The sequence below is a fragment of the Cheilinus undulatus genome, linkage group 17, assembly GCF_018320785.1.
Source record: "Cheilinus undulatus linkage group 17, ASM1832078v1, whole genome shotgun sequence".
NCBI lineage: Eukaryota > Metazoa > Chordata > Actinopteri > Labriformes > Labridae > Cheilinus > Cheilinus undulatus.
This window is the reverse complement of record NC_054881.1, coordinates 40,207,509-40,222,029: the sequence shown is the minus strand read 5'-3', so window position 1 is coordinate 40,222,029 and position 14,521 is coordinate 40,207,509. Positions and strand designations below refer to the sequence as shown.

Here is a 14,521-nt window from a genome sequence, read left to right as displayed (position 1 = left end):
AGCTCACACCCACCTCCCGATGTCAGGGACTGATCCAATGAGCAAGCCCTGGGATGGCAACCCAGCCCCCCACCTCCAGCCATGCTGGCATCCCCCATCACAGTCTCCATGGCAACCAGGACGGATAAAGGGGAGGGCATTCCTGGACAGCTGAGTCTGAGGAAGTGGGAGTTTAAAGAGATGTTTGCTGGAAGAAGATATAAAAGATTTGTTTTGTTGGTGTAAATACAAAAAGAGACCTGGAGGCATGCAAAAAGAGCTTTTCCTCACATGATCTCGTGTCCATATGGTAGCAGAGAGTGAGAGAAATACTGTAGGGAGACGGTGCCAAACAGGCAGTCGGCTGTGAAAATCACAGCTAAGGGTTTCACATAGAGCTCTAGCTGTAGTCTCTGCCCTGTGTGTGTGTGTTTGTGACTGTATATCTGCGTGTGTGTGTGTGTTTCCTCTAATGGATGTCTCAGTCAGCTTGCTGCTAATGTGAAACACAACAAGAGAAGACGCTTCACTAAGTGGCTGAGTATTGATGCATCATCATTGTCCAAATGTGGGCGTTTTAAAGCCTACTATACACAAGGATTTGATCATTACTTTTTTAGGTACAGCTTTTAGAACGACACGTTTCTAGTCATCTTTAATCCAAAGCTACCCTTGTAGAACTAGAAAGAGCTTAACTCAGGTTGATTAAAGTGGATTATGACTGGAAACATGGTCTAAAATGCACAAATACATCGGCAATGTTCCAGTATTGATACATGGTGAGGTTTTTTGTGCAGTTTAGACAAAGTGTGGGAGTTACTTGCAACTGCTGGTCATTAAAAACAAGAAATTACCCATTAATGGGTGCTCAGGACTTCTAAACTTAACACAAAAAGTAAGTAAATTTGTGTTTGGTAGATTACTTCTTTGTTGTAACAATGCGTCTTGGCAATAAATCACCATTGGAAATCCTGTTTAGTCCTCTTTTAAATGGTGCCACATTTGTAAGGAACATGACTTTGTGGGATGAGCAGCAGAGCTGAGAATGTGGGTTGGGCTCATGAAAAATGTGCCAAATCTTCCCCTCCCAGCTGTTTGGCACTGGCAGGGAAGATTTGGCAAATTTTTTGTGGGCACAACCCACATACTCAGCTCTGCTGCTCATCCCACAAATGCATGTTCCTTACAAATGTGGCACCATGTAAAAGGGAAATAAACAAGCTTTCCAACAGTATATGATTTGTTGCCAAGAAGTATTGTTACAACAAAGAAACAATCTACCAAACACAAATTTACTTACTTCTGTTAAGTTAGTAATGTGGTTCAGACCTAAAACTTCAGACCGTAAAACACAGTGTAAAGTTTAAGGAATAACCATGAACCAAAAAAGATAATACTTCAGCTGGTATAGCCGATAACGGCTGATATTCACCTCATATACAGTGCTTAACAAATTTATCAGACCATCTGTCATATTTGTCTCAAAGACCATCCAGCATCATGAAGTGCTTTAATGCGGACTCTTTCATTTTCGTTGAGCTCTCCACGCTTTACCATTTTGAACAGGAATGAGGAATTTCAAACTGAATTCACCCTCTTTTTTTTTTTTTAAGATTTATTTTTGGGCCTTTTCGTGCCTTTATTAGATAGAAGAGGACAGTGGATAGACTCGGAAACAGGGAGAGACATGCAGGAAATGGTGCCACAGGCAGGATTTGAACCCAGGCCACCTGCGTACATGGTGGGCGCCCTAACCACTCGACTACCGGCACATTTAACTCACCTTTTTATATCCACATTTGACCCGGCTAACTGGGCTTCTCTGAGAAGTCAGAAATGAATCAAGCATAACATTCAACCACTAAAACTCATTTTTCTCTTCAGGAATGCAAGTAAATAACTATAATTTGACATATTAATCAAGCAATATTAATGTGCTTTACTATTTTTTTCAGTTTTTTGTAAATCAGTAAGTTTGAAAATTCATGGATAACAATAATAATTATATGTTAGCATTAGAAATATCATTTGGGTTAAAGAGCTTCTACATATTGGTGTATTAACCATTGCAGAAACATAAAAAATGATTTTGGTAATTACCAATGCTGTTAATTTAGGGCAGCTGTGGCAAAAACCTTACTTTGGATGGTGGTCTCATAAATGTGTTAAGCACTGTATATTGGCTGTTACAGATATCATGCCAATAATATCATGGAGCCCTATTCGCACTGATATTTTTTTGCATGTGTTAGGAGGCACTGTTTTCAGGACCTTTTTACCCTTTTTTGAGATAGGACAGTGGATAGAGTTGGGCACAGGTATGAAAGCGTGTAGAGTAAAATGCAGAAAAGAAGCCAAAGGCGGGACTTGAACTCAGACCTCCTATATACATGGGACATGGCCTTACCACTAGGTCATCTGCACCCCTGAAATATGATTTTAACAAGAGTTCTACAGCCCTGTTGTCACATTTTTAAGTTTTGGTATGAGGAAAAAATGGTGCGTTATTCCTTTCTGTTACACTGACTGAAGAGGAGTCTCTCCACAGTTTATCTGAACGGTAAAATGTAAACATGACTTTCTGATGAAATGGACACGTAGACACTGGAAGTGAATCAAAATTTCTCTTAAAGCCCTTAAAGAATCTTGAGCTGTTTTTCAACAGAGTGAAAATGAAACTGATGCCTCTGTATGACCTACACAAGCAAATACTGTAAAACCATCAGGAGGAAGATGGATTATGTCTGTATTAGTGTTTTAAATGGCTCAAACTGCTGCTGGGGGAGGTGTTGAACCAAGTGAGTAAGACTAAGTGCATCTTCAACTGCAAATGATCTTGATGATTGATGTATTTCACTGTTATTTTGAAGCAGGATGAAATTTATCATCAGAAAACACCGGCCACCAGTGACAGGACAACCTGTTTTTTGTTTGTTGTCATTCTGCACATGATTGTACGGGCTCCTAAATATCAGACGATATCCTCCCTGCCTGAATCCACAGTGAAAGCACTGCAAGCTAAATTACGTGAGTGTTTCAGGTGCTAACTCTGGATTAACATGTCCAAAGCATATAAAAATAGCTGCCCCATGTTTTTTTCCATGAGCAGGTAAATACCAGGCATGCTGGGACAGCAGCATCAGCTTAAGCATCACAGCTAAGTCCTGTTAGCTCATTGGCTTAAAGCCTCTGGTTCACCTATCAGCCATAGGGTCACTACCTGGGAGGTTGTTTAACCACTGACTTTACCTCAGCGTCTTCCTCTCTCCCTGGGTTCTTCTTAGACAGTCTAATACCTTGAGAGTTTGCATCCTGGGAGCTTGTGTGTTATGTAACATGGCGAGGCATCAGTGGACACGTGTGCATCCAAAAATAGTAAAAGCGTGAAAACAGGGTGTGATGTGTCAATCAGAACTTTTATAGGTAAACAGCACACTCTGTCTGTCACATAGAGATTAATGCTTGTATGTAATGTTTGCTTGTTGCAGATCACATACCTGCTGACCTACGGGACCCCTTCTATACTGACCAGTATGAACAGGAACACATCAAGCCTCCCATCATCCACCTACTGCTGGCTGCAGAGCTCTACTGCCGGGTGTGTGGGCTCATCCTGCACGCTGAGCAGGTCACCTCGCTCCAAAGCCACCAGTCTGTCATCCAGGCTCTGTCCAGGAAAGGCATCTATGTCCTGCAGGCAGACAACACGCCTGTCTCTGATCTGGACCTCAGCTCGGCTCCCATCAAGATGGTGGGTGGTTGAACCTTAAGTTAAGTTTTGGGGGAACATTAACTTTTGCAAGCGCAAGAAATTCAGCATAATAAGAAACACTTTATATCTTAGATCAGCTTCATCAATCATGGAGAAATGATTTTTAATCTGTGTGTATTACTTGCCTTATGAAGGATCTGCATTTAAGGATTCTTGTAAGCTTCAAGCTGGCAAACATACAGTCCATATACAATACCATACAATACAATAACTTTATTTAATAATAATATATCTATTATCTGAACTGCTTTTCCTGTTTGGGGTTGCAGGGGGGCTGGAACAGGAGGCAGGGCACACCCTAGACTGATCACTAGTCAGTCACAGGACTGACATGTAGAGACAAAAATCAGACACACGCACACCTACAGGCAATTTAGAGTCACTAAATGTAGGAGGAAGCCAGAGTGCCTAAAGAGAACCCTCACATGTGTAGAACATACGGACACCAGAAAGAAAGACCCTGTTCAAACATTATTGAACCATGACACAGCAAAACTGACCGCTGCACCACTGTGTAGCCCACTCAAACATACTAGACACAAGACAGCTCAAACACAGCTTTGACTTTTGACTTTGACTTTTTATGCTTGAAATTTTTATTAAAGGTACAATATACAACTATTTCAATATTTAAACAGAAAAAATCAAACATAATCTGTGCACTTTGTCAGGTTTGTTATGTTGCAGCCTGATGCTACAGTGTTAAAAAAAACATTTTTATCGTCATTAATTCTACACTCAGTACCCCATCATGACAAAGTGAAAACAGAGTTTTAGAAATTTTTGCAAATTTAGGAAAAATCCAAACCTGACTTATCACATTGACATACAGTAAATGTTCAGGCAAAAGTACTGTAAACTTAGCTCAGCTTCCTCCCATTTCTCTTGATCTTTGCTGAGATGTTTCTACACCTTGATTGGAGTCCACCTTTGCTAAATTGAACTGATTGGACATGATTTGGAAAGGAGCACACCTCTCTATAGAAGGCCTCACATTTCCTTTGACCTCACAGCCATGAGGTCAAAGGAACTGCCTGCAGAGCTCAGAGACAGAATTGATGCAAGGCGCAGGTCTTGGGAAAGACACAAAAATAATTCTGCTGCACTTTTCCAAGAGCTGGTCGACTGGCCAAACTGAGCCATCGTTGGAGAGGGACCTTAGTAAGAGAGGCAACAGAGAACCTGATGGTCACTCTGACTGAGCTCCAGAGATCCTGTGTGGTGATGGAACAAAGTTCCAGAAGGATAACTATCACTGTAACCTTCCACTAATCTGGCTTTATGGCCAAGTGGCTAGACAGAAGCTTAGGAAGAACCTAAACTAAGTATTATATGTCAAAGTGATATTGCAGTTTTTAATTTCAGTAAATTTGCAAAACTTTATCAAATTCTGTTTTTATGTTGTCATGATGGGGTACAGAGTGTAGATTTTTACTGTAGCATAACAAAACTAAAAAACATTAGGGAGGTCTGAGTATTTTGCAAATGCACTGTATTTCTGGAGTGTTTCTTATCTAAAAACTGGCTTTAGTTAGCTCCAAGGAGTCCAAGACAAGTTTCCTTTAGGGCAGGGATTCCCAAACTTTTCAGCCCGTGACCCCAAAATAATGCTGATGAAGACCAGGGACCCCCACTGTCTCAAAGATTGGTTGTGGTATAGATAAACACAGCCATGCACATTCAAGAATTGTCATGTGCAGGACATTTTAAACATTGCTTTGACTTCAGCTTAAATCTAAACAAATGGCCATTTTTTTATTTTTAATTTAACCAATTTTATGCATATATTTTTTAAAAAATGTGCAAAATACACAATTTAAAATCATTTTAAAATACTCTTTGTTTCTTGGAAGGCATTTCGCGACCTCCACTCGGTGTCTCACGACCTTCCAGGGGGTCCGGAACCCCACTTAGGGAACCACTGCTTTAGGTGACAGTAAAATGTATCGTATCTTATTGCAGTTGATGCTAAAACTGCAATTAATTTGTGAAAAGTATTTTTTTTCTGCCACTACGTGTTCTGCCTTTCCAGACTTATACAATATACTGGTAGAGTAAGCAACTAATTAGGGAACACAGTGAAGTATTTAGCTGCAAAAGAGGCTGACATTTACCTGAGGGATTGAAGGAGATAAAATCAGAGGTGCAAACCTTAGACCTACATTCATCAGGTGAACAGATACGGAATTCCAAATGAGTATTACAATGCCAAAAGTATTCACTCACCCATCCAAATAATTGAAATCAGGTATTCCAATCACTTCCATGGCCACAGGTGTATAAAATCATCACCTAGGCATGCAGACTGTTTCTATAAACATTTGTGAAAGAATGGCTCGCTCTCAGGAGCTCAGTGAATTCCAGCATGGTACTGTGATAGGATGCCAGCTGTACAACAAGTCCAGTGGTGAAATTTCCTCTCCTAAATATTCCACAGTCAACTGTCAGTGGTATTATAACAAAGTGGAAGCCATTGGGAACGACAGCAACTCAGCCACAAAGTGGTAGGCCACGTAAAATGATGGAGCGGGGTCAGCGGATGCTGAGGCGCATGGTGCACAGAGGTCGCCAACTTTCTACAGAGTCAATGGCTACAGACCTCCAAACTTCACGTGGCCTTCAGATTAGCTCAAGAACAGTGTGTAGAGAGCTTCATGGAATGGGTTTCCATGGCCGAGCAGCTGCATCCAAGCCATACATCACCAACTGCAATGCAAAGCGTCGGATGCAGTGGTGTAAAGCACGACACCACTGGACTCAAGATGATGCTGGAGTGACGAATCGTGCTTCTCCACCTTGCAATCTGATGGACGAGTCTGGGTTTGGCGGTTGCCAGGAGAATGGTACTTGTCTGACTGCATTGTGCCAAGTGAAAAGTTTGGTGGAGGGGGGATTATGGTGTGGGGTTGTTTTTCAGGAACTGGGCTTGGCCCCTTAGTTCCAGTGAAAGGAACTCTGAATACTTCAGCATACCAAGAGATTCTGGACAATTCCATGCTCCCAACTTTGTGGGAACAGTTTGGGGATGGCCCCTTCCTGCTCCAACATGACTGTGCACCAGTGCGCAAAGCAAGGTCCATAAAGACAAGAGTCCTGACCTCAACTCGATAGAACACCTTTGGGATGAATTAGAGCGGAGACTGAGAGCCAGGCCTTCTCACCCAACATCAGTGTGTGACCTCACAAATGCGCTTCTGGAAGAATGGTCAAAAACTCCCATTAACACACTCCTAAACCTTGTGGAGAGCCTTCCCAGAAGAGTTGAAGCTGTTATAGCTGCAAAAGGTGGACTGACATCATATCAAACCCTATGGATTAAGAATGGTATGTCACTTAAGTGTATGTGTGAGTCAAGGCAGGTAACTAGAGCATGTCCTTGTTTTACAGTGGCCAAGTTGGCCAAAACTCAATCATTTTTTAATGATTGATAAGAAATGAGTTCATAAGTGTTCATATTTATGTGAATCAGAGGTGTTCTCCCTCTGCTGTAGTGAGCAACATCCCACTCCTTGATTCTGCCCTCCAGAGCCAAATATGAGCTGAGAGCAACTGAATAAATAATGCACCAGAAGTTGTGGGTGCTTTGCAGTTTTTTGAGTGTGTAGATGAAATATTCATGAAACAAAATGAGCCAAAAAATCATCTGCTACTACTTCCTTTAATATGAACCCACTCGTCTGAGGTCTGAGTCACGGCATTTACAGGTGTGAAGCAAAAGGCAACAGGCCAGTGGAGAAGCAGCAGTTTATACTCTGTTTAGAAGCCTCTTTAAAAACCCTGAAAAGTGAAAATGAATCTGTATTTAGATTTGTTGTATGACAGGTTGGTTGGTTGGTTGACAGGTATGTTATGAATCCCTAAATCAAATTTCCGTCAATTAAAACATCTCTATGTTTATAAAATTAAGCTGAAAGAAAATCCCTCATACTATTTTCCTAGCCTGCCTGTATTCCAGGTCTTTTTTTTATCTAAAAAGGTGTGTGAATCAAACAGCAAAGGAGAAGTAATTTTATCAGTTGTTTGCTGTTGAGAACAGAGAAGTACTGCCTTGTTTCCATGGCAATTCAGTGATGGAGCACCTCTTATGGTTGTCAAATCATAAGGGTCCTCATTGACAAAATTAGCATACATTAAACAACAATTAAGATTTTAAGCTGTTTCTACTAGACTCATATTTATGATATTTTTATAATTAAATACTTTTTCTGTAGTTGTTCAAAGACGTGTTAAATTCTGTGTCTAACCAGAGCTCACACATCCACCTCATCGACGCCCTGATGATGGCTTATACCGTGGAGATGATCAGCATTGAGAAGGTTGTGTCCAGTGTCACGCGTTTTTCCAACTTCAGTGCCTCCAAGGAGCTGCCTTTTGACCTGGAGGATGCAATGATCTTTTGGATCAACAAGGTAAAAACACACTCGTTATACTCATGTGCATTTGCATGTCCTCTACCTATAATAACCCACCATCTTTGTTGTCACTGCAGGTGAATTTAAAAATGAGGGAGATTGTAGAGAGAGACTTAAAAATGAAGAAACATCTGCTGGATTCACCCAGTCACCAGAAGGTAATATTATCTGTCTGAACTCTTAAACTTTGTTAGCTTCAGATCTCTTCATCAGTGTAGGAACGCTTCTTTATTAAGAGACGTTAATCTCTGTCATTTCTGCCGCTCTGGCTAAGGTTTTACACTCTTCATTACTGCCTGCTTTAAAACTTAAATGTACGAGTTGAGTCATTGGATCTGTCATATATTAAAATCTACTGAGCACCTCATATAATCCTCTGATGTACAGTGCCCATAAAAAGTATTCACCCCCCTTGGATGTTTTACCTTTTCATTGCTTTTTTAAATAAGTCATGGACAATATCATTAAGCTTTTTGCCCCCAAAAACATGTGAAAACTAATTTCTACTAAGTAATGATAATTAAATAAGAATATGCAAGGTAGAATAAGTGATTTTAGTTTCAAGACACCTGTGTCTGGAAGGTCCAGTCACTGGTTAATCAGTATTCCTGGCTACCATTACACCATGAAGACAAAAGAACACTCCAAGCATCTCAGAGAAAAGGTTATTAAAAGGTATAGATCAGTGGATGGATACAAAAACATTTCTAAGACTGAATATCCCCCAGAGTTCAGTTAAATCCATCATCAAGAAATAAAGGAATATGGCGCATGTGTAAATCTGCCTAGATCAGGCCGTCCTCACAAACTGAGTGAGCGTGCAAGAAGGAGACAAGTAAGAGAGGACACTAAGACACCTATGACTACTCTGAAGGAGTTCCAAGCTTCAGCAGCTGAGATGGAGAGACTCTGCAGACAACAACTGTTGGCCGGGTTCTTCATCAGTCAAAGCTTTATGGGAGAGTGGCAAAGAGAAAGACACTGTTGAAGAAAACTCAGACTCAATCTGGTCTAGAGTTTCCCAAAAGGCATGTGGGAGACTCCATGGTGAAGTGGGAGAAAGTTCTTCGATCTGATGAGACCAAAATGCTGCTTTTTGGCTATCAGACGTGATGCCAAACACTCCTCATTACCACAAACACACCATACCCACTGTGAAGCACGGTGGTGGCAGCATCATGCTGTGGGGATGCTTCTTGGCAGCCAGCCTGGAAGGCTTGTAAAAGAAGGGGGTAGAATGAAAGCAGCAAAATATAGGAAAATCCTGGAGGACAACCTTTTCAGTCTGTATGAGAACCACAGCTTGGGAGAAGATTTATTTTCCAGCAAGACAATGAGCAAAAGCATACAGAGAAAGCTGCACAGAAATGATTTAAAGACAACAAGGTGAATGTTCTGGAGTGGCCGAGTCAAAGCCCAGACCTCATTTGTGAGAATTTGTGGCTGGACTTGAACAGGGCTGATCCTTGTGAAACCTGACGGATCCTGAATAGCTAAAGAAAGAATGAAGTAGAATTGCAATGTCCAGATGTGCAAGCCTGACTGAGACCTATCCACACAGACTCAGTGCTGTGATTGCAGCCAAAGGTGATTCTACTTTATACTTACTTGGAGGGGGTGGACATTTATGCACTTAATTATTTTACATTACATATTTTTATGTTATTGACATTACTTTGTTGAAATATTTTTTTTAGTCAAAAAAGCCGAGTAATATTGACCATGATTTATTTGTAAAATCCACAGAAGGGCAGAACATCCAAGGGGTTGAATAATTTTATATGCACTGTGTGAAGTTTTATTACTTAATCGATCATGCATATTTGTGTTCTCAGGAAGTGTGAGTCAGGCTGAATCTCTGTTTGTCATGTCTGTGTGTTTATATTTGTCCGAACAATGACTCAGATCCCCTATGACCCTGGTGGGAGGTGCTTAGTTCGAACACCTCTATACTGTCTTATCATCTTATCTTAACTCACACTTGTCTTTAAGGAACACAATTAAAAGACAAGTGTAGCAGAGAGATTGGTTGGGTTAAATTAAAGCAGGTTATACCTTTCTCATCTCTAGTTATTTTCCTTGGCATGGTTCCTGAGTCCTGCTGTCCAACCTTTCCCAGTTTAAGATCAGATCTGTCTCTGTGGTAAGAGGGGATGATCTGATAACCTTTCACTGTGTAAGATACTTGACTTGTCTGCTGCTCTTCCTGTTTGTGTCTCCCTTAAACCTTCCTCCTTCTCCACCTCTTGGACTCTAGTCTCCCTCCAAATGGTACTGGAAGCTTGTTCCTGTAAGTGTAACTACCCTCAGTGAGACTGTATGTGTGCCTGTTTGTGTGATTCTGTGAAATCAGACAGCAGGAAATTAATGAGCTCCACTGTAATTTAGTCAATGGATGCAGTCATGGAAACATAAACTGATTTAGTAAATGAAGAAGCTGCCCCCTGGTGGCAAAGGAAGAAACAGCAGGCTAAGAAACTTCTCTTTTGCATTAAAACTGCCTTCCTAAAAGCCCTCCACACATCTCTGCACCTTTCTTCCTTTCTTTGTGTTTCAACGGTAGCTAAACGCCGCTCTTCCAGTCAAGTCCTCTCCTCTCATTTCATTAACTTCCCAATCATTTCATTTCTTTCTTCCTTCACCAGCCTGACATATTGCATGCCCTCTCCCACTACATTTTGGAGCCTGTGGAGATCTCTCACATGGTAATGCATTATTTCACTCACTCTTGATTTCAACCCAAACTTTCTTCTTTTAATCAGCTATCGCCTGCACCAGCTACTAAACCAAACCATGCACTGTTACTGCAGACATTAAAGTAGAGAACACCCTCCCTTCCAAGTCATTGTGTGTCCAAAATATACTCTTAAAGACTCTCCTGATAATTCACCTGAAATCAGATCCTTAAAATCCACCGATGCCAGTTAAATCTACAGTGTAGAGTTCATGTTGAAGAGAGACAGTGAATGATTTTAAAGGATAAATGTTGTGTTTGTGTGTGAAGTGTGCATTTGACTTTACTCTGACTAGATAAATGTGTACCTTGTTTCAAAGATGCCTTGTTTCTTGCTGGTTAGGTGCGTTACCGCAGAGATCACCTGTCCGGTCGGACTCTGCAGCACTTCCCCATGTTGGATGACCTGTTGAAGGATGTATCTGACGGCACGGCTCTGCTTGCTGTGGTCCACTTCTACTGCCCAGAACTCATCAGACTGGAAGGTAGAGCATTTATGAGTTTATCTATGAGTGGACAGGCAGTACTGTTACATCTGGATGTGAAATATTAAGCTAGAACTGCCTCAATTCACTGAACTAGACAGTAATTTTAAACTTTACCATCTTAAATGTGGAGTCTAACTCATTTCAAACTGAGTTAATCACCTGACTTCTGGAAGGCGTTCCACTCAGTGAGTAGAGATGCCCTCTGGAGGTCTCTGGAGCTCTGTGGGATTCCACATTCACTCCTCCAAGCTGTTGTCTGCCTTATATTCTGGTACAGAGTGATGCGTAGTGCGGTGGCTCCACCTCCAACTTCTTCCCAGTTGATCCTGGGGTGGGGCAGGGGTGCATCTTAGCCCCTGCACTCTTCAGTACCTGTATGGACTGGATAATGGGGCAGATAAAGGGGGCAGCGAACTGTGAAGTGTCTTTTTTGGATGATGCTGTGATCCTTTCAGAGACTGTACATGTTCTTTTTCTTAGCTTGCTGAGTGAGGAGGCTGAAGCGTTAGGAATGCATGACCAAAACAAAGATCCAGGCATTTCGTATCTGTGTCTGTGAATGAAGGGAGCATGGAAGTTTAGAGTGATTCACCTCCCTTTGCAGTGTAAGGAACACGCTGACTCTGAGGCTGAGATCAACCACAGTTTTGGACTTGTGTATGGGCCGATGGGTTTGCTGAGCCAGACAGTGTGGCGTCCCGTTATTTTTGGGTCCTGGGTGCTTCTGGTCTTACTATACTCTTGTGAGGCCTGGACTTTGATTGATGGCCAGAGGCGCCAGCTGGACTTCTTTGTGACAGCTTTTCTTGGGTGCATTTTCAGATGTCATTTCCAAGACCCTGTGTCTAATGCTGACGTGCTCAGAGAGACAGGGAAGATACTCTCAAAACCACAACATTTTCTTTTCCTGCTTTTCTCAATTTAAAGGTCTTCTGGGGGCCTGACAGGAAGCTTTGGGGGGCCTGATTTGGTCCCCGGGCCGCCTGTTGATGATTAGTAATCTAAGGAGTTGATTTTACCTTCCCCTAAACATCTGTATGTGAACACACCTTTAAAGGAAACAGTGATAACACTTTGGCAAATAAACTTTGTAGGGCCCTGGTTAGTTACAATTCAATTCAAGATGACAAGTGACCAGCAAGTAGTAATGTGTGAATGAACCAGCAGGTTCTTTTAGCAGACTCCTTCATGTGAACAAAGTATTTTTCCAAAAGCAAAAGTTGTACAAAAAGAAGAGGTTTTTAGGAGCCAAATTAACCGCTTTTGTTACTCAGTTGAGCCACATGATCTACATCTCTAAAACCACCATGATTGGTTGAAGGCCATGCTTTTTTTTACTGGTGGACAGCAGATCATGTCAGTTCACTTGTCTTCTTTGATGCGTACCAATATGTGTGGCTTCCACACCATCTGGAAGAATCCTAGGCATCCCAGTCTCCCCAGAATACAGTCTGAGCTATGGGATTGGTCTGAGCTGTCAGTGTACATCGAGCTGTATTCACACACAGCATTGCAGTTTATCACATAGTGTCTATGGGGTGACAAGGCTCAGCAGGTAGAGTCAGTCATCCCGCAATTGGAAGGCTGTGGGTTCGATCACCAGCTCCTGCTTTCACAAGTTGATGTGTCCTTAAGCAAGACACTTAACAGCAACCAAACTGCTTCATTGGAAGGTGTAAATGGAATGTGGAGTGAACAGAGTGAAGGGGTGTGAATGGGTAGGTGTGACCCGCACTGTAAAAGCACTTTGAATGGTCAAACAAGTAAAAAAGCACTATAAAAGTTCAAGTCCTTAAGCCCAAAATAGATGATAATCTGTATTTGTTCATTGTCTAAAGGGGCTTAACTTAGGTTTACTCTTTTCCCCAACGTCGCTGCTACAGTTGAGAGTTTTGACTGTTGTTGTTTGTTTTCTGTGCAGATATTTGTCTGAAGGAGATTCCCTCCATAGCAGACAGCGTGTACAACATCCAGCTTCTGAAGGAGTTCTCCAATGAATACCTGAACAAATGCTTCCACATGAAACCCGAGGACATGCTGTATTCTCCACCTGTACTAAAGGTCAGAGCACGCTCTTACACAGTTTGTGAAAAGAAGCTTTAACATCATTATCACACCATTGACTCTGTATTTATCACTGTGTGGCAGAGTAACGTGATGGTCTTTATCGCTGAGCTCTTCTGGTGGTTTGAGAGCGTGAAGCCAGACTTTGTGCAGCCCAGGGATCTGCAGGAAATCAAAGATGGTAAAACTTTAAAGCGAACTACACCTTTAAATAACTGAGCTATTCCACCTGGACTGTACTTATGGTCAGTCTCTACATCCTTCATTTTTATAGTGAGATTGCTGCTGCAGCCGAAGAGTTCCCGATCACATGTTCCCATTTCAAGTGTCACCAAGCGTAGTTTTATAAAATCATCAAGCTCTGCCGACGTCTTGACGACCCCACCAAGCCCTGAACTCAGGTATGCTGTCACTGTGATATCTAGTAAAACCTCACAGAGATTTACTGTCAAGATTCATCATACAGTGATCTATCCACACGGACTCAGAGCTGTGATTTTAGCCAGTGGTGCAGCTACTAAATACTGACTTGAGGGGGGGGGATTTTATGCAGTCACTTATTTTACATTACATAATTTTATCAGTGACATTACTCTTTAGAAATCTGTTTTCCAGATCATATTGACCATAATTGATTTATAAAATTAATAAACGGGTAAAACAGCCAATGGAGTGAATACGTTTACAAGTACTGTAGCTTCTAGTAACAGTAAAATCCAGTGAAGTACTTTGATCATTTTCTAAATTAATACCAGAAATATCTGAACCATATCTTGAGCAATAAAATCATTAAGGCCTTTGCCCTTATCATAGAGTAGCATCAGTGTTATTCTGAATTAAAACTGCGATTTTATGTTTTTTGGGCTAGTTGTTTCATTAAAATTGTTTTTTTTTTAACCCAAACTTTTTGTCTCCCTGCACAGCTCCAAATCAAACTCATTAAGTCCATCTCACTCATTGCTGCCCTTGAGACAGAGACAACAGAAAGGAGTGGAGGAGAGCACTTCAGGTAATTTACCCAGACTTCAGAGTCTCCAGACACAAAGTTCTTGAAAAAGTAGGAAGCAGACAA

General features: G+C 41.5%; 1 protein-coding gene across 4 annotated transcripts in view; it reads left to right on the top strand.

Annotated features, from left to right (window-relative positions):
• camsap1a (calmodulin regulated spectrin-associated protein 1a) overlaps window positions 1–14,521 on the top strand; it is a 37,955-nt gene that overhangs the window by 10,116 nt on the left and 13,318 nt on the right. For 2 of the 4 annotated variants that reach the window (XM_041810064.1, XM_041810062.1), the window contains exons 3-11: window positions 3,468–3,730; window positions 7,999–8,160; window positions 8,241–8,321; window positions 10,421–10,453; window positions 11,241–11,382; window positions 13,307–13,446; window positions 13,534–13,630; window positions 13,724–13,850; window positions 14,373–14,458. In XM_041810064.1, coding sequence (XP_041665998.1) covers window positions 3,468–3,730; window positions 7,999–8,160; window positions 8,241–8,321; window positions 10,421–10,453; window positions 11,241–11,382; window positions 13,307–13,446; window positions 13,534–13,630; window positions 13,724–13,850; window positions 14,373–14,458 — 1,131 coding nt within the window. The remainder of the gene's footprint in view (window positions 1–3,467; window positions 3,731–7,998; window positions 8,161–8,240; window positions 8,322–10,420; window positions 10,454–11,240; window positions 11,383–13,306; window positions 13,447–13,533; window positions 13,631–13,723; window positions 13,851–14,372; window positions 14,459–14,521) is intronic. The other 2 variants (XM_041810065.1, XM_041810063.1) reach the window with 1 other exon arrangement.